Source organism: Lagenorhynchus albirostris, chromosome 4 (assembly GCF_949774975.1).
Source record: "Lagenorhynchus albirostris chromosome 4, mLagAlb1.1, whole genome shotgun sequence".
Lineage (NCBI taxonomy): Eukaryota > Metazoa > Chordata > Mammalia > Artiodactyla > Delphinidae > Lagenorhynchus > Lagenorhynchus albirostris.
Window position 1 is genome coordinate 118,443,734 of NC_083098.1, and position 26,279 is coordinate 118,470,012.

At 37.4% G+C, this 26,279-nt stretch overlaps 1 protein-coding gene across 1 annotated transcript; it reads left to right on the top strand.

Annotated features, from left to right (window-relative positions):
- LRIT3 (leucine rich repeat, Ig-like and transmembrane domains 3) lies at positions 1 to 24,575 on the top strand. The gene is made up of 4 exons (XM_060147400.1): positions 1 to 116; positions 2,865 to 3,337; positions 21,738 to 22,043; positions 23,452 to 24,575. The coding sequence occupies exons 1-4, from the start codon at positions 1 to 3 to the stop codon at positions 24,573 to 24,575; spliced, it is 2,019 nt and encodes a 672-aa protein (XP_060003383.1).
- Positions 24,576 to 26,279: the final 1,704 nt, after the last annotated feature.

The window sequence follows — 26,279 nt, forward strand, 5'->3', positions numbered from 1 at the left end:
ATGCGTCTCTTTGCAAGTCTGTGCATTGCGCTTGGCTTTTTGGAAAGAGTGAGCTGTTCGTGTCCTTCACAGTGCACCTGTGATTATCATGGCAGAAATGACGGCATGAGATCAAGGTATGCTTCTCTCCTTGCTACTAAGTGTTCTAATGATTCTGAGGAAAAGGACTCAAACCAGATGGCCTTGTTTTTGAAAGCAAATTGTTGATCAGAAATCAGAGAAGAGAAGATTTAATCTAGATAAGCTTTAACGTAATTGTGTTAATCCTGGTTGCCTGCTCCTTTATGTTTTCATTTTGAGCAGTTTAACTCCTTCAAAGCCCCTCAAATTATTTGAGACTCTCAGACACATTCCGTGTTAATAAAATATTCATTGCACTTGTATTCACAAAATGAACCTTGCAGGAGGTCAAACCACTGAAATGTGTGTGGCCAGTTCAGCCTGATTATAGAAAGCACAAGAGGGCAGGGCCGATCAGAAGGTGTGTGACATGCCCAGATCATTTGCTTCCAGTGTTTTCCATTTCATTTTGAGGATTATTCATGGCAACTGGATAGACCTTAGGAAGTAGGAAGGACGATCACATTAGTGAAATTAGAGAGGTTCATAATCAGAATTTCTCATTTTAAGGTATTGGAGTTTGAAAGAAATGGATCAACACTTTGTGTTGCAGACACTGTGGGACCTTACAGAAGTTACTTAACCTCTATGTTGCTTTAATATCTACTTGTGGAGTGAGAATAAGTATTTATTTACAATATGCATGAATCCTTTTAGATAGAAGTTAAATGCAAAACAGAATTCTTGTTGGCTAAACATAGTAAACCTTGATTTTTTTTGGAGAAGATATTAATAACAAAATCAGATTTTTTTGTGTGACTCGGTTGAAGTGAACAGTAAGCCTCTTAAAGTAATTTGTTAAAAGAATCGCTCAATTTATATCTTACAACTTTATACAAATAAATAATAACGCGTATTTTTGTGTAGTTTGTCTTGTTATTGTATAAAATTTACTAACTCTTGGTATCTCTTTGAGATAGTCACTAGGTGGTTAAAGACAGTGAGAAGAATGTAACAATTTAAAGACCTACTTGGCAAAAGTATGCTGCAGTTAATGACTCAGATCAGGCTAACTTTGAGAAAACAATCACAGAAATGTTTCCTTCTTCATGGTGGCCCCATTATTGATGGATTTTATAAAAATCATAGCATGTTATGCCTGACAAGAACTCCAGAAATAATCTAGTTTGACCACTGTCATTTTTAAATGAATAAACTAAATCATATAGAGACTAAATAGCTTGTCCGAGGTCACAGCATTGAGTTGCTGCAGTGACTGCCTGACAAAGACGCTAGGTCTTTTAGCTTCCAATCCAGGCTTTCCTCCATTACAACACACTGGAACGCTGACTTAATGAGGAGAAGCTGGATCATTCTGGTATAAAGTAGCACTGAAATTTGTGATTGAAAATAGAGATGAAGAGTGAGAAGTGTACCTAGAGAATTCCAATGATGCTATAGGCTCTTCTCCTAAAGTTAAAGAGGGATGATGTGACCAGTACGTTGCTTATGCCTCTTCCCTCTCTTTACATTATAGCCTGGCTTTAAAAATTCACTGATTTAATGTGATGTGTTTTACTGAATGGCCGTTTTATTATTATTATTTACTATATGTGTAATGTATTATAATTTAGATGATGCTTTGCAAAACTTTTTATTGTTCATTTTCAGCAATCCAGTGGGACTGAATATATAATGGGAGATAAATAGGTCTTTTTTTTCAGGTTTAAATGAATCTAAATTTTCTGATTTTTCATACTTTATACCCACACATGGGACAGGCTTGTGTTTCTATGCCTGTTTTACACGTGCCACTAAACAAGACCACAATGTGACTTGCTCAAGGTCACTTAAATTAGTGAGTGGTAAAAAAAAATAAACTTGCAGTTCCTGGTTTATTCCTTAGGCTGAAAGCAATGCACGGGTCACATTGTTAAAATAGGGCTCAATTTTAATCATCTAGTATGAACACTTGCTCTTTCCTTTCCCTTCCTACCTTCCTTCCATTTTTTCTTCCTTTCTCTTGTGCTCCTCTTGAAAAGGATCAATTTATAACTTCAGTAGGGGATTCTTTTAAAATGGGCCATTTCCTGAAGAGGTTAAGAGTGTGCACGTTGGAGCTGGACAGTTGTGGGTCTGAAAGGTTGTTGTGTAACCACTAGCTCTGTGATCCTGGGAAGTTACCTAATGTTGATGGGCCTCATTTATTGTATCTGTAAAAATGAGATTGAAGATAATAATAGCAAATACCCATTAGGTGCTTATGATGTGCAGGAAGGTGTAAAATTTTCCATCCATTTCAATTAATCATCGTAACAGCGCCATGTGGGAAAATGAGAGATTGGTGAAGTGAGAGAATGAGAATGAGAGATTGATGAAGTGGCTTTCCGTGGCCACAAAGGAGGTGATAGAGCTTAGATTCAAACCAAGATCAGCCTGACTCTAGAGCTGGTGCCTTTACCTATTACCCAATATTCAACTCATTAGGCTGTTGTGATGATTAAATACAGGGATAGATGTGATGTGTATTGTACAGGCCTGACACCTAAAGAGCTCAGGTTGAATCACATGAAATTGCTGATATTTGATTGTTTTTAACCTACAAAAATAACCATTTCATATAGTTCAACCTAGAAGAAGGTGATGATATTGGCAAATTATTAATGAACAGTTTAGCCAGGCTGAATAGATATTTTGTGCAAACCAGTAGGGAATGAAAAATTCAATGCTTGTTTCAAGTAAGTATTATTTTTTTCAAATGAGTCTCAGAACACACGTTTTCTTCCATTGCTCTGTGACACTAGGTCTGTGCTATGTAGTGACCTGGATATGAACGAGGTACCTACAAACTTCCCCGTGGACACTGTGAAGCTTCGCATAGAGAAGACCGTTGTCCATAGGATCCCCGCCGAGGCCTTCTACTACCTGGTGGAGCTCCAGTACCTCTGGTTGACCTATAATTCTGTGGCCAGCCTTGACACCAGCAGCTTTTACAACCTAAAGCAGCTGCATGAGTTGCGCTTGGATGGAAATTCTCTGGCTGCTTTCCCTTGGACATCTCTGAGGGACATGCCTCGTCTGAGGACCCTGGATTTGCACAATAACAGAATAACCAGTGTGCCAAACGAGGCGGTCACGTATCTGAAGAACCTTGCCTACTTGGATTTATCAAGCAACAGATTAACCACACTGCCGCCAGATTTCCTGGACAGCTGGTCCCACTTATTTACAGCATCATCCAGAAGCCTGGACCTTTCAGCAAGAAGAATTATTCTTGGTAAGCTCACAGCCTCTGGGCTTCTCAGATCCAGATAATTTGCTCTGTATACCTTCAGTTGTGCAGTATTTTCATGTCTATTGAATTTGTTGTTTTACTCTATACTTGCACTTTTGATGGAATAGTACTTTATCAGTTGATCTAGGTCAGTTTACCCATCTGCCCTGTGTAAGGTGTAATGGCTCTGTTTGTGTCTGTGCACGAGCGCGCATGTATTTGTGTGTGCGTGTATGCATCCATGTGTGTGGAGTGAGGGCAGCAGTGTATGTTTGTGTATGTTAGGGGAGGGAAGGGAATTGGCCTCATAAACTGAGAGACTAATGCTGCTCTTAGAGAACCTGGAGAAGAGTGACAAAATCTACCAACCTGCACTGATTCTCATGAGCACACCAGTGCTCCATACTCTGCCACAACCAACCTTTTGCTCTGGTCTCTTTTCAACCCTTCATCAGGCTCTGCAGGAGTGGGAGAAGGGCATCTGCATCTTTATGAGGCAGCAGTGATTTAATTGGTTTAATTAGTTAGGAAGTGTATCTTCCAGATATTCTTAATTTAAAAAGAACTAGTCTAGACACCAGTTATTTTACTGGCCCTAAATGGGTATCCTAATGGGTCTGGTCTCTTAGTTTAGCTGTGATTAGTTTTGTGTATTTTGATCCTAACTTCTTTTAGGTTCTATGGGTATTTGCCTTGAATTTTAACATGTAAGGTCCTTCTAGCAAACCCTTCTCTCTTTTTTGTGTGTCTTCCCACAGTGCTTTGCACGGTGCTCTGCACATGGTGAATGCCCAGTAAATGTGGTTGCCCAATTGAAATCAATGAACTGAGACCCTTCTCAGCGGTATCTGTGGGCAGTGAGGCCTTTTCCACTTTTGTATGAGACACAAGCCTGAGGCTTTGACCAAGCAGTTTGATTTGCTAAAGTTTTGTTCACCCAATAAGGCTGTGTTGTTATTTCACAAGTTATGTCCATCATAGCTGCAGAAGAGGTTATAGTTGTCAGAAGGATGAAAGAAGTTCTGAGTGTTTGGCCAGTGACATGACTTATAAGACTTTGGAATGAGAAGCAACTAGATGTTAAGAAATTGTCCCAGAAATTCCTACCAATATCACTTGCCAAATATTTGCTGAAATAAAGAATAAATAAAATACAAGATAAATTTGAGATGTTTTTGATAAAAAGAAAAGTACTACGTATTTTATAATAACCATAAGTGGAGTATAACCTTTAAAAATTTTGAATCATTATTTGTACACCTGTAACTTATATAATACTGTACCTTAACTATACTTCCATAAAAAATTTTCTAACTGAAAAAAAGAGAAAGTACTGTGACAACACTTAAATTGCTTTAGCATTACTTTTGTTGAAATGTATATGCATTTTAGTACTTATGAAACTAAAAATATGAATAATAAGAACCAGATAGAGAAAAGGTCAAAGAAATTTTTCTTACACAGCTATTTCATCTTTTTCCCACTATCTATCTAGTGCTTCAAACATTTTTGATTAGAAAATAAAAGAGGTATTGTAGGATGGGTTAGAGAAAAAAATTAGTTTAATTTAACAATAGTTGTGGAGTCCTTAAAATATATACTCTAATAGGAACTATGCAAACCCATACTAAAGTATATATTTACTTTATTCTAGTCACTAATTTAATCCTTATGAGTAAGACTAATGGTTAGAAATTTTCTTAAACATTGAGATTTTATTTCTCTACATATTTTTAAAAGTTTCTTTGGATGCAATACTTGGTTCTAATAAAATTACCCAATGGAGACATATAGAAAATAAAATCAAATTACTAAATTGCTATTAATAGCTCTCTAATGATTAGTTCCTAATATTTAATATAAATAAATAATTTATAGAACATTAATATTTTTCACTTGTGAGTTAAATCTGAATGAGAACTTAGGGATCAAATGGGAAAGCGTTATGAAATTTCATTGTCCATGGAGATAAACAGCTTTATGTTTTAGGGTTCAGATTCTTTTTAAAAAATTATATGTTTCAGGTGTATAGCATTATAATTCGACATCTGTATACTCTATGAAGTGATTACCACCACAAGTCTAGTTACCATCCATTACTGTACAATCGACCCCCTTCATCCATTTTGCCAACCCACCCCCGCTGTTCCCCTCACCCGTTGGTAACCACTAATATGATCTCAGTATCTATGAGTTTATTTTTCTTTTATTTTGTTTGTTTGTTTGTTTTTTAATTCCACATATGAAATGATACAGTATTTCTCTCTGTCTGGCTTATTTCACTTAGCATAATACCATCAAAGTCCATCCATGTTGTCAAAAATGGCAGGATTTCATTCTTTGTTATGGCTAAATAGTGTTCCATTGTATGTATATATACCACATCTTCTTTATCCATTCATCCATTGTTGGACATTGGGTTGTTTCCATATCTTGGCCATTGTAAATAATGCTGCAGTGAACATAGAGTGCATATATCTTTTTGAATTAGTGTTTTTGCATTCTTTGGATAAATACCCAGAAGTGGAATAGCTGGGTCATATGCTAGTTCTGTTCTTAATTTTTTGAGGAATCTTCATACTGTTTTCCATGTTGGCTGTACCAATTTATAGTCCCACCAACAGGGTATGAGGGTTCCCTTTTCTCCACATCCTCTCCAACATTTGTTACTTCTTGTCTTTTCGATAATAGCCGTTCTCATAGGTGTGAGGTGGTATCTCATTGTGGATTTGGTTTGCATTTCCCTAATAATTAGTGATACTGAACATCTTTTCATGTGCCTGTTAGCTATCTCTGTGTCTTCTTTGGAAAAAATGTCTATTCAGATCCTCTGCTCATTTTTTAATCAGGTTGTTTATTTGTTTTTTTTGTTGAGTTGTATGACTTCTTTATGTATTTTGGAGATTAACCCCTTATCGGATGTATGATTTACAAATATCTTCTCCCATTCAGTAGGTTGCCTTTTTGTTTTGATGATGGTTTCTTTTGCTGTGCAGAAGCTTTTTAGTTAAGTTCCGTGGGTTTCTTTTTCTTTTTGTTTCCGTTGCCTTTGGAGTCAAATCTACAAAAACATCACTTAGACCAATGTCAGTGAGGTTACCACCTATGTTTTCTTCTAGGAATTTTATGGTTTCAAGTCTTACATTCAAGTCTTTAATCCATTTTGAGTTAGTTTTTGTGTACAGTGTAAGATAGTAGTTTCATTCTTTTGCATGCGGCTGTCCAGTCTTCCCAACTCCATTTATTGAAGACTGTCCTTTCTCCTTTGTATGTTCTTTACTCCTTTGTTGTAAATTAATTGTCCACATGTATGTGGGTTTATTTCTGGGCTCTCAATTCTGTTCCATTGATCTTCATGCCTGTTTTTGTGTTAGTACTATACTCTTTTGATTACTGTAGCTTTGTAGTATTGTTTGAAATCAGGGATCATAATACCTCCAGCTTTGTTCTTTCTCAAGATTGTTTTGGCTATTTGGGATCTTCTGTGTTTCCATACAAATTTTAGAATTATTTGTTGTAGTTCTGTGAGCTATGCCATTGGAATTTTTATTAGATTGCATTGAATCTATAGATTGCTTTGGGTAGTATAGACATTTCAATAATACTAATTCTTCCAACCCATGAGCACAGGATATCTTTCTATTTATTTGTATCATCCTCAATTTATTTCTTTAGTGTCTTACAGTTTTCAGTGTACAGGTCTTTCACCTTCTCAGTTAAGTTTATTTCTAGGTATTTTATTCTTCTTGATGCAATTGTAAGTGGGATTGTTTTCTTAATTTTTCTTTCTGATAGTTTGTTATTAGTGTATAGAAATGCACAGATTTCTGTATATTGACTTAGTGTCATGTGACTTTATTGAATTATTTGTTCTTTTTTTGGTGGTTCTTTAGAGTTTTCTATATATAGTATCATGTCATCTGCAAATAGTGATAGTTTTGCTTCTTCCTTTTTAGATTTGAATGCCTTTTATTTATTTATTTATTTCCTTTTTTTCCCTAATTGCTGTGGCTAGGACTTCCAATATGGTGTTGAACAAAAGTGGTGAGAGTGAGCATCCTTGAATTGTTCCTAATCTTAGAGGAAAATATTTCAGCTTTTCATCCTTGGGTATGATGTTGACTGCCGGTTTGTCATATATGGATTTTATTATGTTGAGGTACCTTCCCTCTGTACCCATTTTGTTGAGAGTTTTTATCATAAATGGATGTTGAATTTTGTCAAAAGTTTTTTCTGCATCTTTTGAGATGATCATGTGACTTTTATCCTTCATTTTGTTGGATACAATGTTATGTAATCATTAATTAATTTGTGGATGTTGAACCATCCTTGCATCCCTGGAATAAATCCCACTTGATTATGGTGTACGATCCTTTTAATGTATTGTTGGATTTGGTTTGCTAATATTTTGTTGAGGAAGGGTTCAGGTTCTTTAAAAACTAAAGGGAAAATACTTTTAGTGTAACATTAAATTTATGTAATTGTATATAAAGCATGATCACTATTTTAAAATTTGCAAAGAAAAAGTCTGAAAAGTTACAGTAATTGGTTAACTATTCTCTTTGATATCTTTTTGCTTTTCTGTATTTTCAAAGTGTTGTGCAATGATCATGCATTACTTTTTTAATCATGATAATAAATAACAGAAGATATTCTGAAACATGTCCAGCCATGTGTGGCAGCTGACCTTAGCAAAGTCATGACTACTAGGTAACAAAAGGGGAAAAGAAGTGCTACCCTCTCAAAAGAAGACTAGTTCATGTGTGTGAATCACACACAGAAAACTCAATTTTCACATCTGGAAAATGGAGATGACAGGATTTATTCCATCTTGCTAATAGGAATGTAATAAAATGTTGAGTTTATGTGATAGTTCTTAAGAATATAAAGTGGACAGTCTCTGAGGCTATGATTTTAGATCAACAACAATCCATAGCAGCTGTGACTGAGATGTGAGTGTCTTATAAAGAAAGATTTTTCTAGTTTGGCTTTTTTGTTATTTTTAACTATATTTGAGTCTTCCAATTTCATCATTAAAATATGGCAATAAGAACCAGCTCTAGATTTTCTAGAACTCAGTGTTTAACTGTAGCAATTGTATATTTCCAGGTACCCTGTAGAATTTACCTTTGTACTATTATAATGGGATACATTCTGTTTCCATTTCATTTTTATTGCCCTATGTTTATTGCTGTTAACAGATTCTATTTGTAATAATAAATAGTAATAGCTAATATTGATGGAATGCTTACTTATGGCCAAAAAGTTTATGGATATAACTTCTTCTAGTCTCACTCCATGGTAAATACCATTTCATCCCCATTTTATAGATGAAGAAATGAGGCACAAGTTAAAACACTTGCCCAAAGTCACTTATCACATAGTGATGGAGCTGGGGTTTGAATACATGCCATTTGGTTCTAGAACCCATGCTCTTCCCCACTCCTTTGTAATGCAAGGTATGTAATAATACTAGTTATGTTCCTCATATATCCTATTTCACTGATCTATTTAAATCATATATTTATTTAATAAAAAATAATTTAGGGAGAGGCTTTTCAATTACTTCCTGTCTTCTGTGTGAATAAGAATATCAACCTAATAAAATTGTCCTTTAATATATCTGTAAAAATGTAAACTAGTGTCCTGTAAATGAACATTTAAATTAACTATGAAACTAGATTATTGATTTGCAATACAGGTAAATTTCCATGGCCTCTTTTTCAAGAATAAGCACATATTTACACAGGTAAACTGCAAGGCCTATCACTGTTTATCTTGGAGGAAAAAACCTGCAGTAGCAGAGAGTATAAAATGCTTTTTTGGTCCTTTTTACTGGTACCCAAATTTGCTCCACCGTAAAAGAGCTCTTCTGTTCAGAAACGGGTTTGCCAGAAGGGCAGTGGTGGCCCTGAGTATTCCCACAGAATTCTGTAAAATGGCATTGTTTTAGTTCGACGAATACTTCTCAGTCTCTGTTGGTGTGCCTGCTCTTTCCTAGGCATGGGGGAAACAAATTCACACAGTTAAGGCTTACTTCTTGCCAGACACTCTTCTGAGGACTGCCTGGCATTATCTCAGCCTTTAGGACAACCTCATGAAGTGGGTCTGTAATTGTCATAACCTTCTTTTTCCAGCTGGTAAAGAGGCAGAGTCAGCTTCAACTTCACAGTCCATCTCCAGAGACATCACTCTTTTATTAAAAAAAATTTTTTTAAACATTTAATTTAATTTTATTTTTTTGCCATGCCACGCAGCTTATGGGATCTCAGTTCCCTGACCAGGAGTTGAACCCGGGCCACAGCAGTGAAAGCCTGGAATCCTAACCAGTAGGCCACCAGAGAATTCCTTAAATTTCTTTTAAATTGAGCAACTGAAGTATCATTTGCATACAGTGGATTTTAAGTGTATAATTTGGTAAATGATGATAAACCTATACCTGCACAAAATGCATACCCTCATCAAGATACAGCAGCGGTCCCCAGTCTTTTTGGCAGCAGGGACCAGTTTCATGGAAGACAATTTTCCCATGGATGTAGGGTGGGGGTGGGGGATGGTTCAGGAGGTAATGAGAGCGATGGAGAGCGATGGGGAGCGGCCGATGAAGCTTTGCTCGCTTGCCCACTGCTTACCTCCTGCTGTGCAGCCCAGTTCCTAACAGGCCGCGGACTGGTATCAGTTCGTGGCCTGGAGGTTGGGGACTCTTTTTTTTTTTTTTAAAGAAGATGTTGGGGGTAGGAGTTTATTAATTAATTCATTTATTTTTGCTGTGTTGGGTCTTAGTTTCTGTGCGAGGGCTTTCTCTAGTTGTGGCAAGCGGGGGCCACTCTTCATCACGGTGCCCGGGCCTCTCACTCTCGCAGCCTCTCTTGCTGCGGAGCACAGGCTCCAGACGCGCAGGCTTAGTAGTTGTGGCTCACGGGCCTAGTTGCTTTGCGGCATGTGGGATCCTCCCAGACCAGGGCTCGAGCCCGTGTCTCCTGCATTAGCAGGCAGATTCTCAACCACTGCGCCACCAGGGAAGACCGGGGACTCTTGATATACAGAATATTTTCATCACCCCGGAAAGTTCCTCTGTGCCCCTTCTCAGTCAATTTCCTCCCACCCCAGGAAACTACTATTTTTACTTCTATTACCATAGGTTAATTTTGCCTGCCCTGGAATTTCATGTAAATGGAATCAGTTAAGAGGCACTCTTGTGCCTGGCTTCTTTCACTCAGCATTATGTTTTTGAGATTCATCCATGTTGTTGCATGTATCGGTAGTTACTTATTGCTGAGTCATATTCAGTTGTATGATTGTACCAATTGTTCATCTTTTCTCCTGTTGTTGAACACATGAGCTGTTTCCAGTTTTTAGCTATTATGAATTAAGCTGCTATTAACATTTTTGTGCATAGCTTTTTGTAGCATATGTTCTCACTTCTCTTGGATAAATTCCTAGGATTGAAGTTGTTAGGTCATAGGATGGCTATATATGTAACGTTTTAAGAAACTGCCAGGGACTTGCCTGGTGGCGCCGTCGTTAAGAATCCACCTGCCAATGCAGGGGACATGGGTTTCATTCCTGGTCCGGGAAGATCTCACATGCTGCAGAGCAACTATGCCTGTGTGCCACAACTACTGATCCTGTGCTCTAGGGCCCGTGAGCCACAATTACTGAGCCTGCGTGCCACAGCTACTGAAGCCTGTGCGCCTAGAGCCCATGCTCCGCAACAAGAGAAACCACTGCAATGAGAAGCCCGCGCACCAAAACGAAGAGTAGCCCCAGCTCGCCGCAACTAGAGAAAGCCCACGCTCAGCAACGAAGACCCAACGAAGCCAAAAATAAATAAATAAATAAAAATAAACAACAGACATTTATATTAAAAAAAAAAAAGAAACTACCAGTATTCCAAAGAGGTTATACTGTTTTACACTCCCACTAACACAGTCTGCTTGCCCCATATCCTTACCAACGCTTGATGTCAGTCTTTCTCATTCAATCATTCTTGGGAGTAGATACGTCAGGGAGTGGAATCACATTATAATTTTAATTTGCATTTCCCTGATAAGTAATGGTATTGACAGTTTATATTTGCTTATTGTCCATTGGTATATTTCTTTATAATTTTTTAATGTTGTTTGTCTTTTTATTATTGAATATGAGTCTTTTATCAGTTGTATGCATTATGAATATTTTCTCAAGTCTGGGACTTGTCTATTCATTTTCTTCATGGTGTCTTTGGTAAGAAAGTTTAAATTTCTTTTTTTTTTTAATAGATCTTTTTTGGAGTATAATTACTTCACAATACTGTATTCGTTTCTGTTGTACACCAAAGTGAATCAGCCATATACATACATACGTCCTCGTATCCCCTCCCTCCTGAGCCTGCCTCCCATCCTCCCTATCCCACCCTTCTAGGTCATCGCAAAACACTGAGCTGATCTCCCTGTGCTATGCTGCTGCTTCCCACTGGCTATCTATTTTACATTTGGTAGTGTATATATGTCGATGCTACTCTCACTTCGCCCCAGCTTCCCCCTCTCACCCTGTGTCCTCAAGTCCATTCTCTATGTCTACATCTTTATTCCTGCCCTGCAAGTAGGTTCATCAGTGCCATTTTTTTTTTTTAGATTCCATATATATGTGTTAGTATACAGTATTTTTTTTTCCTCTTTCTGACTTACTTCACTCTGTATGACAGACTCTAGGTCCATCCACCTCACTACAAATAACTCAATTTCGTTTCTTTTTATGGCTGAGTAATATTCCATTGTATATATGTGCCACATCTTCGTTATCCATTCATCGGTCAATGGACACTTAGGTTGCTTCCATGTCCTGGCTATTGTAAATAGAGCAGCAATGAACATTATGGTACATGACTTTTTTTTGAATTATGGTTTTCTCAGGGTATATGCCCAGTAGTGGGATTGCTGGATTGAATGGTAGTTCTATTTTTAGTTTTTTAAGGACCCTCCATACTGTTCTCCATAGTGGCTGTATCAATTTACATTCCCACCAACAGTTCAAGAGGGTTGCCTTTTCTCCATACCCTCTCCAGCATTTATTGTTTGTAGATTTTCTGCCCATTTTTTAACTGGATTGTTTGTTTTTTTGATATTGAGCTCCATGAGCTGTTTGTATATTTTGGAGATTAATCCTTTGTCTCTTGTTTCATTTGCAAATATTTTCTCCCATTCTGAGCGTTGTCTTTTTTGTCTTGTTTATGGTTTCCTTTGCTGTTAAGTCCCATTTGTTTATTTTTGTTTTTATTTCCGTTACTCTAGGAGGTGGGTCAAAAAAGATCTTGCTGTGGTTTACGTCAAAGAGTGTTTTTCCTATGTTTTTCTCTAAGAGTTTGATAGTGTCTTGTCTTACATTTAAGTCTTTAATCTATTTGGAGTTTATTTTTGTGTATGGTGTTAGGGAGTGTTCTAATTTCAGTCTTTTACATGTGGCTGTCCAGTTTTCTCTGCATCAGTTATTGAAGAGACTGTCTTTACTCCATTGTATGTTCTTGCCTCCTTTGTCATAAATTAGGTGCCCATTTGTGTGTGGGTTTATCTCTGGGCTTTCTATCCTTCTCCATTGATCTATCTTTCTGTTTTTGTGCCAGTATCATACTGTCTTGATTACTGTAGCTTTGTGGCATTGTTTGAAGTCAGGGAACCTTATTCCTCCAACTCCGTTTTTCTTTCTTAAGATTGCTTTGGCTATTCGGGGTCTTTTGTGTTTCCATACGAATTGTAAAAATTTTTTGCTCTAATTCTGTGAAGAATGCCATTGGTAGTTTGATAGGAATTGCATTGAATCTGTAGATTGCTTTGGGTAGTATAGTCATTTTCACATTATTGATTCTTCCAATCCAAGAACATGGTATATCTCTCCATCTGTTTATGTCATCTTTGATTTATTTCATCAGTTTTTTATAGTTTTCTGAGTACAAGTCTTTCACCTCCTTAGGCAGGTTTATTCCTAGGTATCTTATTCTTTTCGTTGCAATGGTAAATGTGAGTGTTTCCTTAATTTCTCTTTCTGATTTTTCATTGTTGATGTATAGGAATGCCAGAGATTTCTGTGCATTAATTTTGTATCCTGCAACCTTACCAAATTCACTGATTAGTTCTAGTAGTTTTCTGGTGGCGTCTTTAGGATTTTCTATGTATAGCATCATGTCATCTGCAAACAGTGATAGTTTTACTTCTTTTCCAATTTGTATTCCTTTTATTTCTTTTTCTTCTCTGATTGCCTTGACTAGGACTTCAAAAACTAGGTTGAATAAGAGTGGCAAAAGTGGACATCCTTGTCTTATTCCTGATCTTAGTGGAAATGCTTTCAGTTTTTCACCATTGAGAATGATGTTTGCTGTGGGTTTGTCATATATGGTCTTTATTCTGTTGCCGAAGTTTCCCTCTATGCCCATTTTCTGGAGCGTTTTTATCATAAATTGGTGTTAAATTTGGCAAAAGCCTTTTCTGCATATATTGAGATGATCATAATGGTTTTTATTCCTTAATTTGTTAATGTGCTGTATCACATTGATTGATTTGCATATATTGAAGAATTCTTGCAACCCTGGGATAAATCCCTCTTGATCATGCTGTATGATCCTTGTAATGTGCTGTTGGATTCCGTTGCTAGTATTTTGTTCAGGATCTTTGCATCTATGTTCATTGGTGATATTGGTCTATAATTTTCTTTTTTTGTGATATCTTTTTCTGGTTTTGGTATCAGGGTGATGGTGACTTCGTAGAATGAATTTGGGAGTGTTTCTCCCTCTGCAATTTTTTGGAAGAGTTTGAGAAGGATCAGTGTTAGCTCTTCTCTAAATGTTTGATAGAATTCACCTGTGAAGCCATCTGGTCCTGGACTTCTGTTTGTTGGAAGATTTTTAATTACAGTTTCAATTTCATTACTTGTGATAGGTCTGTTTATATTTTCTAATTTTTCCTGGCTCAGTCTTGGAAAATTGTACCTTTCCAAGAATTTGTCCATTTCTTTGTGGTTGTCCATTTTATTGGCATAGAGTTGTTTGTAGTAGTCTCTTACAATTCTTTGTATTTCTGCAGTGTCAGTTGTGATTTCTCCTTTTTCATTTCTAATTGTATTGATTTGTGTCCTCTCCCTTTTTTTCTTGTTGAGTTTGGCTTAGGGTTTATCAATTTTGTCTATCTTCTCAAAGAACCAGCTTTTAGTTTTATTGATCTTTGCTATTGTTTTCTTTGTTTCTATTTCATTTATTTCTGCTCTGATCTTTATGATTTCTGTCCTTCTAACTTTGGGTTTTCTTTGTTCTTCTTTCTCTAGTTGTTTTAAGTGTAGGGTTAGATTGTTTATTTGAGATTTTTCTTGTTTCTTTTTTTTTTCAACTAATTTATTTAATTTATTTATATGTGGCTGCATTGGGTCTTCGTTGCTGTGCACGGGCTTTCTCTAGTTGTGGCGAGCGGCGGCTACTCTTTCTTGCGGTGCATGGGCTTCTCATTGCGGTAGCTTCTCTTGTTGTGGAGCATGGGCTCTAGGTGCACGGGCTTCAGTAGTTGTGGCACATGGGGTTCAGTAGTTGTGGTTCATGGACTCTAGAGAGCAGGCTCAGTAGTTGTGGCACACAGGCTTAGTTGCTTTGTGGCATGTGGGATCTTCCTGGACCAGGGGTCGAACCTGTGTCCCCTGCATTGGCAGGCAGATTCTTAACCACTGCACCACCAGGGAAGCCCTTTTCTTGTTTCTTGAGGTGAGATTGAATTGCTATAAACTTCCCTCTTACAAATGCTTTTGCTGCGTTTTGGGTCGTCGTGTTTTCGTTGTCATTTGTTTCTATGGATTTTTAAATTTCTTCTTTTATTTCTTCAGTGATCTCTTGGCTGTTTAGTAGTACACTGTTATCCTCCATGTATTTGTGTTTTTTACAGTTTTTTTTTCCTGTAATTGATTTCCAATCTCGTAGCCATGTGGTCAGAAAAGGTGCTTGGTTTGATTTCAATTTTCTTAAATTTTCCAAGGCTTGATTTGTGACCCGAGATGTGATCTATTCTGGAGAATGTTCTGTGTGCACTTGAGAAGAAAGTGTATTGTGCCACTTTTGGGTGGAATGTTCTATAAATGTCAAGTAAGTCTATCTGGTCTATTGTGTCATTTAAAGCTTGTGTTTCCTTATTTATTTTCTGTTTGGATTATCTGTCCATTGGTGTAAGTGGGGTGTTAAAGTCCCCTACTATTATTGTGTTACTGTTGATTCTCCTTTCATGGTTGTAAACATTTGCCTTATGTATTGAGGTGCTCCTATGTTGGATGCATAAACATTTATAATTGTTATATCTTCTTCTTGGATTGATCCTTTGATCATTATGTAGTATCCCTCCTTATCTCTTGTAACAGTCTTTATTTTAAAGTCTATTTTATCTGATACGAGTATTGCTACTCCAGCTTTCTTTTGATTTCCATTTGCATGGAATATCTTTTTCCATCCCCTCACTTTCAGTCTGTATGTATCCCTAGGTCTGAAGTGGGTCTCTTGTAGACAGCATATATATGGGTCTTGTTTTTGTATCCATTCAGCCTGTCTGTGTCTTTTGGGGGGGGGCATTTAATCCATTTACATTCAAGGTTTTTATTGATATATATGTTCCTATTACCATTTACTTAATTGTTTTGGGTTTGTTTTTGTGGGTCTTTCTCTTCTGTTGTGTTTCCCGCCTAGAGAAGTTTCTTTAGCATTTGTTGTAAAGCTGGTTTGGTGGTGCTGAATTCTCTTAGCTTTTGCTTGTCTGAAAAGTTTTTGATTTCTCCATCGAATCTGAATGAGATCCTTGTTGGATAGAGTAATCTTGGTTGTAGGTTTTTCTTTTTCATCACTTTAAGTATATCCTGCCACTCCCTTCTGTCCTGCAGAGTTTCTGCTGAAAAATCAGCTGATAACCTTATGTGGATTCCTTTGTGTGTTATTTTTTGTTTTTCTGTTGCTGCTTTTAATATTTTTTCTTTGAATTTAATTTTTGTTAGTTTGATTAATATGTGTCTTGGTGTGTTTTTCCTAGGGTTTATTCTGTATGGGACTCTCTGTGCTTCCTGGACTTGGGTGACTATTTCCTTTCCCATGTTAGGGAAGTTTTCCACTATAATCTATTCAAATATTTTTTCAGACCCTTTCTTTTTCTCTTCTTCTTCTGGGACCCCTATAATTCGAATGTTGGTACATTTAGTGTTGTCCCAGAGGTCTCTGAGATTGTCTTTAATTCTTTCATTCTTTTTTCTTTATTCTGCTCCTGGGCAGTTATGTCTTTAATTCTTTTCATTCTTTTTTCTTTATTCTGCTCCTGGGCAGTTATTTCCACCATTTTGTCTTCCAGCTCACTTATTCATTCTTCTGCCTCAGCTATTCTGTTATTGATTCAACCTAGTGTATTTTTCATTTCAGTTATTGTGTTGTTCATCTCTGTTTGTTTATTCTTTAGTTCCTCTAGAAATTTGTTAAACATTTCTTGTATTTTCTCAATCCATGCCTCCATTCTATTTCTGAGATTCTGGATCATCTTTACTATCATTACTCTGAATTCTTTTTCAGGTATATTGTCTATTTCCTCTTCATTTATTTGGTCTTGTAGGTTTTTACCTTGCTCCTTCACCTGTGTCATATTTTTTTGCCATCTCATTTTTTTGTTTGTTTATGAGTGTGTTTGTGTTCCTGTCTTACTAGTTGTTTGGCCTGAGGCTTCCAACACTGGAGTTTGTAGGCTGTTGGGTAGAGCTGGGTCTTGGTGTTGAGATGAAGACCTCTATGAGACCTCACTTCAGTGAATATTTCCTCAGATCTGAGGTTCTCTGTTGGTCCAGTGGTTCAGACTCCTCCCACCACAGGAGATTTGGCCCAACCCCCAGCGGTGCACTTGGGGGTTCCTCCTGTCTCCTTGGACATCAGGGTCCCCCACCAGCGGCTGGCAGGTGCTCTAGTTGTGGGGAGATACTAACTCAGTGTCTTCCCACACCGCCATCTTGACTCTGCCCTTCAGAAAGTTTAAAATTTTGATGACATCTGATTTTTCAGTTTTTACTTTTATAGTTAGTGATTTCTGTGTCCCATCTAAGAAATATTTACTTACCTACAGGTCACAGAGATATTCTTTCTTTATAGTTTTAACTTTTATATTCAGTTTTTACGTTTATATTCTTAGCTTTTATACTTATGACTGTAAGCTCAAAATAGTTTTCGAGTATAGTGTGAGGTAGAAGTTGAGGTTTATTTGTTCCCAAGCAGATGTCCAGTAGTTCTAGCACCATTTGTTGAAAAGACTTTACTTTCCCTTTTGAATTGTTAAGCATAACTGCCTCCACAAAACTGACTGAGGCATGGATTTTGCCTTCAAGAACTTATAGTCTGCAGAATAACTTTTGTACTAGAATTTATCGCTGACTTTTCATAAAGAATAGCACATCCAACTACTGTGATGCATGAAAAACTTTACCCTTTTAGAAAAGGGACAAAGCAAAGTTCTTTTGCCCCATCCAAGAATAGTTATATAAAATAAATTACTTAATGCAAATTGCTGATTGTGGTTGGTGCTTTGCCTTGAAGGAATGCAGTACAAGTAATAGTTTAACTTCAGAGAGTTCTTGTACTTTGTCCCCAGAAGAAAAAACACTTGAATGTGTTCAGCCCTCATATTACTATTATTATTCAGGCTTTAAAAGTTGTACCCTTGACCTTAGATATTTCATAACTTGAATAAATATTTTATTTTTGAGGGATTTAAAAATATTTACTCCTGGTTTACATAACTTTTAGATATAACCAATTGGATTTGTTTTTTAAAGAATTTTGTTTCACCATTAACACATTTTTATAATAGTTTCAAAGCATAAATGAAAATGTTAACTTTATAGCTCTTGATCTTTCCCTTTATAGACATTTATGCTCCAGACATCACTACTTTAACACTTGTTATTTGTAGATGACAGCACTCACAGCTGCCACCCATGCTCTAGATGTTTTTAGGTGACAAAGAGATGAGTTATGGTGGAAGAAGTATTAGACTAGGAGGCTCAAACACATGGGACTTAGGACTCTCAGCTACTTACAAAGTCAAGGCAGTACTTTCTTTGTGCCTTAATGTCTGGTATGAAATTGGAAGAATGATATGAGCTTCCCAAGGTCAGTATAAAACATATACACAGTTGTTGAGAATGAGAGCTTTAAGATCAGGATATCAAGATTCATATCCTGACTGCATCCAGTTGTGTGACCTTGGGCAGATTCCTTTACTTCCCTGAGCATTTTCTCATCTTTAAAATGAGGATGATACTAATATTATCCACCTCATGCTATTGTGAGGATTGAGATAGACAAACGCTTTAGCATGGTCTCTCTCTTTTCCATGGTCTCTCACGTTTCTCTTGTGAACAGAGGTAGACACTGCGACTGCCTTTTGTTCTGAACTGCCTTTTCAAGAGCTACCACTTTGGAAAGCAGAGATATGTCTCCCTCCAGAGCAAAGGGTAGATATGCTTACTACCCAATATAATAAAGATAATGTCTCCTTCCAGATCTGTGATTAAGAAATTATTCTTCATCTTTGACTAGGAGTCTTGTATCTTCTACCAATATCCATAAAACAGTGGCAAACTGGGATGAGTTGGTCACCCTAAAGTAGGGTAAAGTGTCGACCCTTTACAATTCTTGATAAGTGCAGTATTTGCCACATAGGAAGCAACCAATAACTGTCATCTTGTGTTGTTATTATTTTATTTTATTTTTTTTAATTTTATTGAAGTATAGTTGATTTACAATGTTGTGTCTAATTTCTGCTGTACAGCAAAGTGATTCAGTTATACATATATATATTCTTTTTCATATGGTTTATCACAGGATATTAAATATAGTTCCCTGTGCTATACAATAGGACCTTCTTATTTATCCATCCTATATGTAATTGTTTACATCTGCTAATCCCAAACTCCCAGTCGTTCCCCCGCACCTCCCCTACCCCTTGGCAACCACAAGTCTGTTCTCTATATCTGTAAGTCTGTTTTTGTTATTATTTTATAAAGAAAAAATCTGACATACCAACTCAAAGTGTTTTGAAAGTATGAAGCGTTCTACACATGTTATTTATTTTTGTTTTAAGCAATTAAAAATTTTTTTTAATTAATTTATTTTTTGGCTGTGTTGGGTCTTCATTGCTGTGTGCGGGCTTTCTCTAGTTGTGGCGAGCGGGGGCTACTCTTTGTTGTGTGTGGGCTTCTTATTGCGGTGGCTTCTCTTGTTGCAGAACATGGGCCCTAGAGTACGCGGGCTTCAGTAGTTGCGGCACATGGGCTCAGTAGTTGTGGCACACAGGCTTAGTTGCTCTGCGGCATGTGGAATCTTCCCAGACCAGGGCTCAAACCCGTATCCCCTGCATTGGCAGGCAGAGTCTTAACCACTGCACCACGAGGAAAGTCCCTACACATATTAATTATTATATGACAGAGTGAATTTGATGTTTGTTGGCAGGTTGAGTAGAATTTAAGTCAGTATTAGAGAACTGCTCATAGATTCACAGAACTAAGTGTAAGAGGAGGAAGGTCAAAGTAATTCACCCATGAAAGAAAAGAAGTTTCTAATATGGAAGATAATAAAAACAGCAAACTTTACCAATACTGGCAGAGAAATATGAACCACTCACATAGTGCTGTTATAATAAAAATAGGCATAAACAGAAATCTAGAATTTATGAATGGACAGTTAAATCTTCCACCAGGGTTAGATTTTTTTAAACTTGCTGTTCTGTCTTTTCTCCTTACAAATCAATATATAATTCACTGCACAACGAGAAATCTTTTTGAGATGAATCTTTTCCAGCCTTGGGCTTTTTATGTAAGGCTGGTATGGGACATCACCCTTAAGATCCTTAGGGAGATTCTTGTCTGACTGAATGCTCTGAAGCACCATCTTAGATTCTTCTGAGATCTTAGCAACTAATTGTATAGAACCACCCACATGGATTTGACTTTTATTCTGAAGCCCTTTCTTAATCTGAGAATTTTGGAGAGGCTGGGTGTAAGAAACAGTTTTATAATTGAGCTTAGCAAGTTTTAGTTCTTTACATTTAACAGTTCTTCCTTTAGCTGTTGTCTCTCCTTTACATTTTACTATGAGCAGCAAGAAGACACCAAGCAGCAGTTTCAACACTGTGTAGAAATATCCTTAGTCAGAACATTCATTTCATTGAGTACATTTTCTACTTCCCACGTTAACCGCAGGTGATAGTGTTGCTAAACCTTCTGCTACTCCATAACAATGGTGCCTTTTCCTCTAGTTTCCAATAACATTTTTCTCACTTTTCTTTAAGCTTTCACTGATAGCCTCTTTGAAGGACACAACACTTCGGCTAACAGTTCTGAAAGCTGAGGCAGATCCTGAAGGCATTTGCAACTGGAGGCTGTCAGCTAACTGTATTCCCTGCTGCTGATCCTCTCTTGAAAGGGGATTTGAGCAGTGCACCTCCGTGGCCACCACATGTAACACTCATGCCAAGCCATGTTCTACCAGTTTTTCCAATCTTGTCTCCTAACATTGCCTGCATCTCACTCTATACTTTTGCTACAACAACTTGTACTACCTCAGTATGCCTTAAAATCACACAAAATCATGACATATTGCAGGCTGAGTTAGGTGCCTCACAGCACCCTATAATAATACTTATAATAATATAAATACTTTCGGGCTTCCCTGGTGGTGCAATGGTTGAGAGTCCGCCTGCTGATGCAGGGGACATGGGTTCGTGCCCCGGTCCGGGAGGATCCCACATGCCGCGGAGCGGCTGGGCCCGTGAGCCATGGCCGCTGAGCCTGCGCGTCCGGAACCTGTGCTCCGCAATGGGAGAGGCCACAACAGTGAGAGGCCCGAGTACCGCAAAAAAAAAAAAAAAAAAAAAAAAAAATATATATATATATATATATATATATATATATAGACACACACACTTTCATGGCACCCTAGAAATCTATCACTGTATTTATGTCATTCTTTGGTACTTGGATTCAAATCTCGACTCTGACATTGCTTAGCTAAATGACTTCGGTCAAGTTATTTGGTTTCTCTGTGTCTCGGCTTCTTCATCTTTACAATGGGGAAATAATATTCTTTTCATAGAATTGTTGGGATTAAATCAGTTAATACAGGTTAAGTGCTTAGAACAGAGCCTAGTACAGAGTAAATGTTCCATAACTGTTAGCTATAATCATTACTGATCTGAACTGACAAGGTATATTGATTTAGGTGGCTGGAGTGCAGAGCAAAACTGACAGAGAGGTGACTCTGATCCTTCAAAGCACTTATGTTTTTAGGGCCACAGTGTAGAAATGCCATCCCACGAGGCTGTGATGTAAACAGAAGTCATCAGGAAAACCTTTCTCAACCTTTTCCTCCCTTCTGGTCTAGGCCTGCAGGACAACCCATGGTTCTGTGACTGTCACATTTCCAAAATAATGGCATTGTCAAAAGTTGCTGACCCTGTGGTAGTACTTCTCGATCCACTGATGGTTTGTAGTGAACCGGAACGCCTCACAGGGATTTCGTTTCAGCGGGCTGAGCTGGAGCAGTGTCTGAAGCCATCAGTGATGACCTCGGCCACCCAGATCACGTCTGCTCTGGGCAGTAATGTTCTGCTGCGGTGTGATACCACTGGCTACCCTACCCCGCAGCTCACCTGGACCAGACCAGACAGCTCGCCAGTTAATTATACAGGTATCATCTTAATTCAGGCCTTTGAAACAAGGAGTTTACAAATGACTGAACTTAATCTTATGTTTTTGTATGATTTGAGATTGGCTGGTTATTTCTAATAAAATATGCTAAGATTGTTGAATGGAAGAAATTTGAAAAGTATACTTTATTGATTAATATTTTCCTCAGTTTGTCTGATTAACTATGTAGATGAAATTAGACAATCTGATTTCTTTCTTAGATGGAAAACAACATGACTCAGTGGATGGATGGTTGCAGATAAGGCCTTTGTCTTTATCTTTCCTCCATCATCTTGGATACTGCTCACTTTAAAACGTATAACAATTACAATTTCCTTAAGGGAATTTCAAACAAGTTTCTTATTTTCGAATGATTATTCAAATAATAAATTAAATAGGAACTTTATTATGAGGCAAAAAGTGTAATTTTTAAAAATATCGATTACACAGGTTTTTAGATCCTACTATGACCAAATCAATGCTTTGGCCTTAGTTTCAATAGTGATATTCTGATGAGTAAAGGGATATATTTTTTAAATTCTTCCAAATTAAATTTAAATTGAGGCTGAAATAATGAAACCTGATAGAATTAAAAACAAAAGTCAAGGCCTAAGCCCACAGTTTAAGGCAGTGAGTTAAATTTGGAGCTACTGAAATACCACTCTGTGCATATTATTATTCTTCAGAAAGCTTCAGAAATCAAGACAGAAAGGAAATATGTTCAGATTTTAGTGTTTAGGAAATTAAAATTCCAATTTTGCAAACCCTATGTATTATTCCATAAATAAAAACCTCATTGTTTACTTGTTTATCTCAATTAAATATACTGTGAAAGATAAGAATAGATATTATGACTCCTCCATGCCAGAAAATGGTCCACTATGCCTTCTGACTATGTAGATAGTTAACACTTTATTACAATGAAAAAGTATTTTGAGAAATATTTAAGTAAGGTCTTGTGATAAACATTTTACAGAATCACAGTGGGTTAAAATTGTAAGGGATATTTGAAATCACTTTGTCTTATCCCCTTATTTTAAAAATGTGTAAACAGAGGCCTAAAGACACTAATTGGCTTGTCTAGAATCACATACTACTTAGTAAACAAAAGTTTACTGAGGTCAAATTTTCTTAATTCTCAGCCCCATGTCTTTTTAAAATACTATTCCCCCCCCAAAAAAATACTATTTCCCATAGAAACTTCATGGCACCCAGAATGTCCTACACTTCCATATAAACCATTTACAGAACCATCATCTGCAATCAGAGACTTGCAGCGTGCCATTTCCCTCTTGGTTTATGTGAGAGGTATGCGTGTAGAACCAGAAATTGTTGCCTTTTGAGTTGGCATGTTGTGTAAATCTTTTCTTCCTTTTATCTCACAGATTATGCATTTTTCTTTCTTCCAGTAATTCAGGAATCTCCAGGGGAGGGAGTCAGATGGTCCATAATAAGCTTGACAGGCGTTTCTTACATGGATGCTGGGGATTACAAATGTAAGGCCAAAAATTTGGCTGGGATGTCAGAAGCTGTGGTTACTGTGACAGTGGTTGGTGTTGTCATGACCACCGTATCATCAGAAACTTCTGAAAAAAGAACTGGGAATCACCCTGAGCAAGAGGTCCAGCTGGGATCTAGAACATCTGCAACTCTACCTGGTTCATCGTTGTCTCCCTGGCCTTATTCCTCCTCTTCTTCCTTCCCAGCTTCTTCCACTTTTCTTCCTACTTCTACTTCATCGCCTCCCTCCACTGCTTCCTCCTCCTTATCTCCTTTCTTCTCCTCCATTGTTTCTTCAGCCACAACTCCCAGCACTAGAATATCTACAAGCACTACCATGGCCAGCCGTCAGTCACTCCATCCAGATGGGAAAAGAAATGTCAAGGTGGAGATGGGTAGCGGTAAGCTTCCCCCAGCTAGTGCAAGTAGAAGAGAAGAGTTGGCATTGTTGGATCAAGCCCTGCCGATGGAAACGAATGCCACAATAGAAAATCTCCAGGTAGTCAGCGAAACCGAAGAAAGCGTGATCTTGATGTGGAACACCATTAACACCACGCAGAATTTGGAAGTGACTGTGTTGTATTCCAAGTATGGTGAGAAGGACCTGCTACTGCTTAATGCAGACTCCAGCAAGAACCAAGTCACCATAAGTGGCTTGTTGCCTGGTTGGCAATATATAGCATGTGTCTGTCCAAAAGGAATGCCTCCCCAGAAAGACCAATGTATCACCTTTTCTACTGACAGAGCTGAAGAAGAAGGTGATTCTCAAGGGTCTTTCTTTATGGTGGTGAGTGGTGCTGCCTGTGTTGTTGTCTTGCCATTGATTTTTTTCCTGTTGTACAAAGTTTGCAAACTTCAGTGTAAGTCAGACTCCCTCTGGGAAGATGATTTGGCGAAAGAGACTTATATCCAATTTGAAACGCTGTCCCCCAGGTCTCAAAGTGTAGGGGAACTTTGGACGCGAAGGCCCAGGGACGATTCAGAAAAATTGCTGCTTTGCTCTAAGTCAAGTGTGGAATCTCATGACTTTTAAAAGTGAGGGTTCTAGAGCAGAGTATTATTGCTAAGGTTTTACAGCTCAGGCAAATGTGAGCTCCACAAAATTTCTTTCACAAAATTAAGGATCTAAGGGTATATAGTTGCCCCTCTGTTTGGATGACTTTTGGACACTTTCATATCCTTCATGAAAATCACAAATGGAGTGCTTTTAAGTGTGCTTTAAAAAAGTCACAAGACTTCTGAACTGAAAAGACAATTTTGATTTTTGTTGTGGAGAAAATGTCCACAGAAATAATTTTCAAGGTAGGCTAAGTAAGTTAATAATATATTTTAGGATAATGTTTTAGTTCTTAAAAATAAATTCATGTGAAAATAGTCATAAAAAGTAAACTCTGAATTTTAAAAAGATAGTTTTTTGGGCAGTAAAGAAAGTTTAGTATAATGAGCTAAGCCTTGATGTTCACTCTTGTTCATAGTGCTTTATGGCATTTGCCGTGCACATTTGCTGCCATTGCCTTGTAGGTGAGAGTGGAATAGTACAGAATTTTGCATTCACTAAGGTTAAATGCAACCCCACGGACAGGGAGAGCTCTAGCTCTTGGTACCATTATGCATTGCAACACAGTATAGTGGTATTTATATTGCAAGGAAGAAAACATTTTTCCTTAGAAATATAGGTACTAGCAAAAATAAGTTTAAAAAGAGGATCATGGAATAGTAAGGCCATTTTGAAGATAGTAACTGTTGCATTCTAATACACCTGCTAACAGACTGTATGGGGTCTTTTTAAAAAATGTGCTCATTTTAAAACAATCTCTTTAATATTTTGTTATGTACTCTTCTTTTCCCCTTCCCTCTTTTCTTCTCTCCCTCCCTCCCCTTCTTTTTTTTCCTTCTGCTTTGTCAGAAGATATTCAGGTAGCCAAAGGACCACAGCTAAAGTGTTTGTCTTTTGCCATGTTATATTTTGATTACCTGGATAGAGGGAAGAACTTTGAAAGTCTTTTAGATCCCAAAAGGATGTTTTAGGATTTTGAAAGAGCAAATTCAGTGGATTTATTTAGTCAAACTCTACGTTAAAAACATCAGGGAAATTGAATTGGAGTGGGTCACGTGATTAGATAGGAAAGGGGCTTCATAAATAAAATTTAGTTTTTTAAAAGAAGTTTTTTTTCACCATATTTACTAAAGATTATATTCCCTTTACATTGAAGATTTTGGAGTGTAGAACAGATTTATACAGGTGTGTCAGGAGTCCTGAAATATGCTGAGAAGCAAGTTCTATATTTTATATAAGAAACAAATTGGCTTTAATTTGTACCACATTGTGGAAATTATAACACAAGCAGCTGGAGAATGAAAAACTGCTCATTCCAAATGGCTTTTAATTAAAAGAAAAAGAGAATTCTAGTTTAGCCATAATCTGCGTATTAGAAGAAGACAAGCATGGAGGGATGGCCTGCTCAGAACTCCCAAACTTCCCCTTCTTGTCTCCTTTCCTTTCCTTTCCAGCCTCTTTGTCCTTGGTGCTTTTATCACTATGTGCATTGTCTAATGATCTAACAGTTTTTAATTCAGTATTCATTGTTAGGATTTTTTGTTTGAAAAATACCTTTTTTTAAAAATTTTTTAGAAATTTTTTTGTGGTACGCGGGCCTCTCACTGTTGTGGCTTCTCCCGTTGCGGAGCACAGGCTCCGGACGCGCAGGCTCAGCGGCCATGGCTCACGGGCCTAGCC

What these genes read in the sequence shown, in the direction of transcription:
- LRIT3 (XM_060147400.1), top strand. Translation starts at nt 1, where the DNA reads ATGCGTCTCTTTGCAAGTCTGTGCATTGCGCTTGGCTTTTTGGAAAGA. An exon ending in AATGACGGCATGAGATCAAG is followed by an intron (nt 117 to 2,864) that starts GTATGCTTCTCT and finishes CTGTGACACTAG; the next exon opens with GTCTGTGCTATGTAGTGACC. An exon ending in AGCAAGAAGAATTATTCTTG is followed by an intron (nt 3,338 to 21,737) that starts GTAAGCTCACAG and finishes CTTCTGGTCTAG; the next exon opens with GCCTGCAGGACAACCCATGG.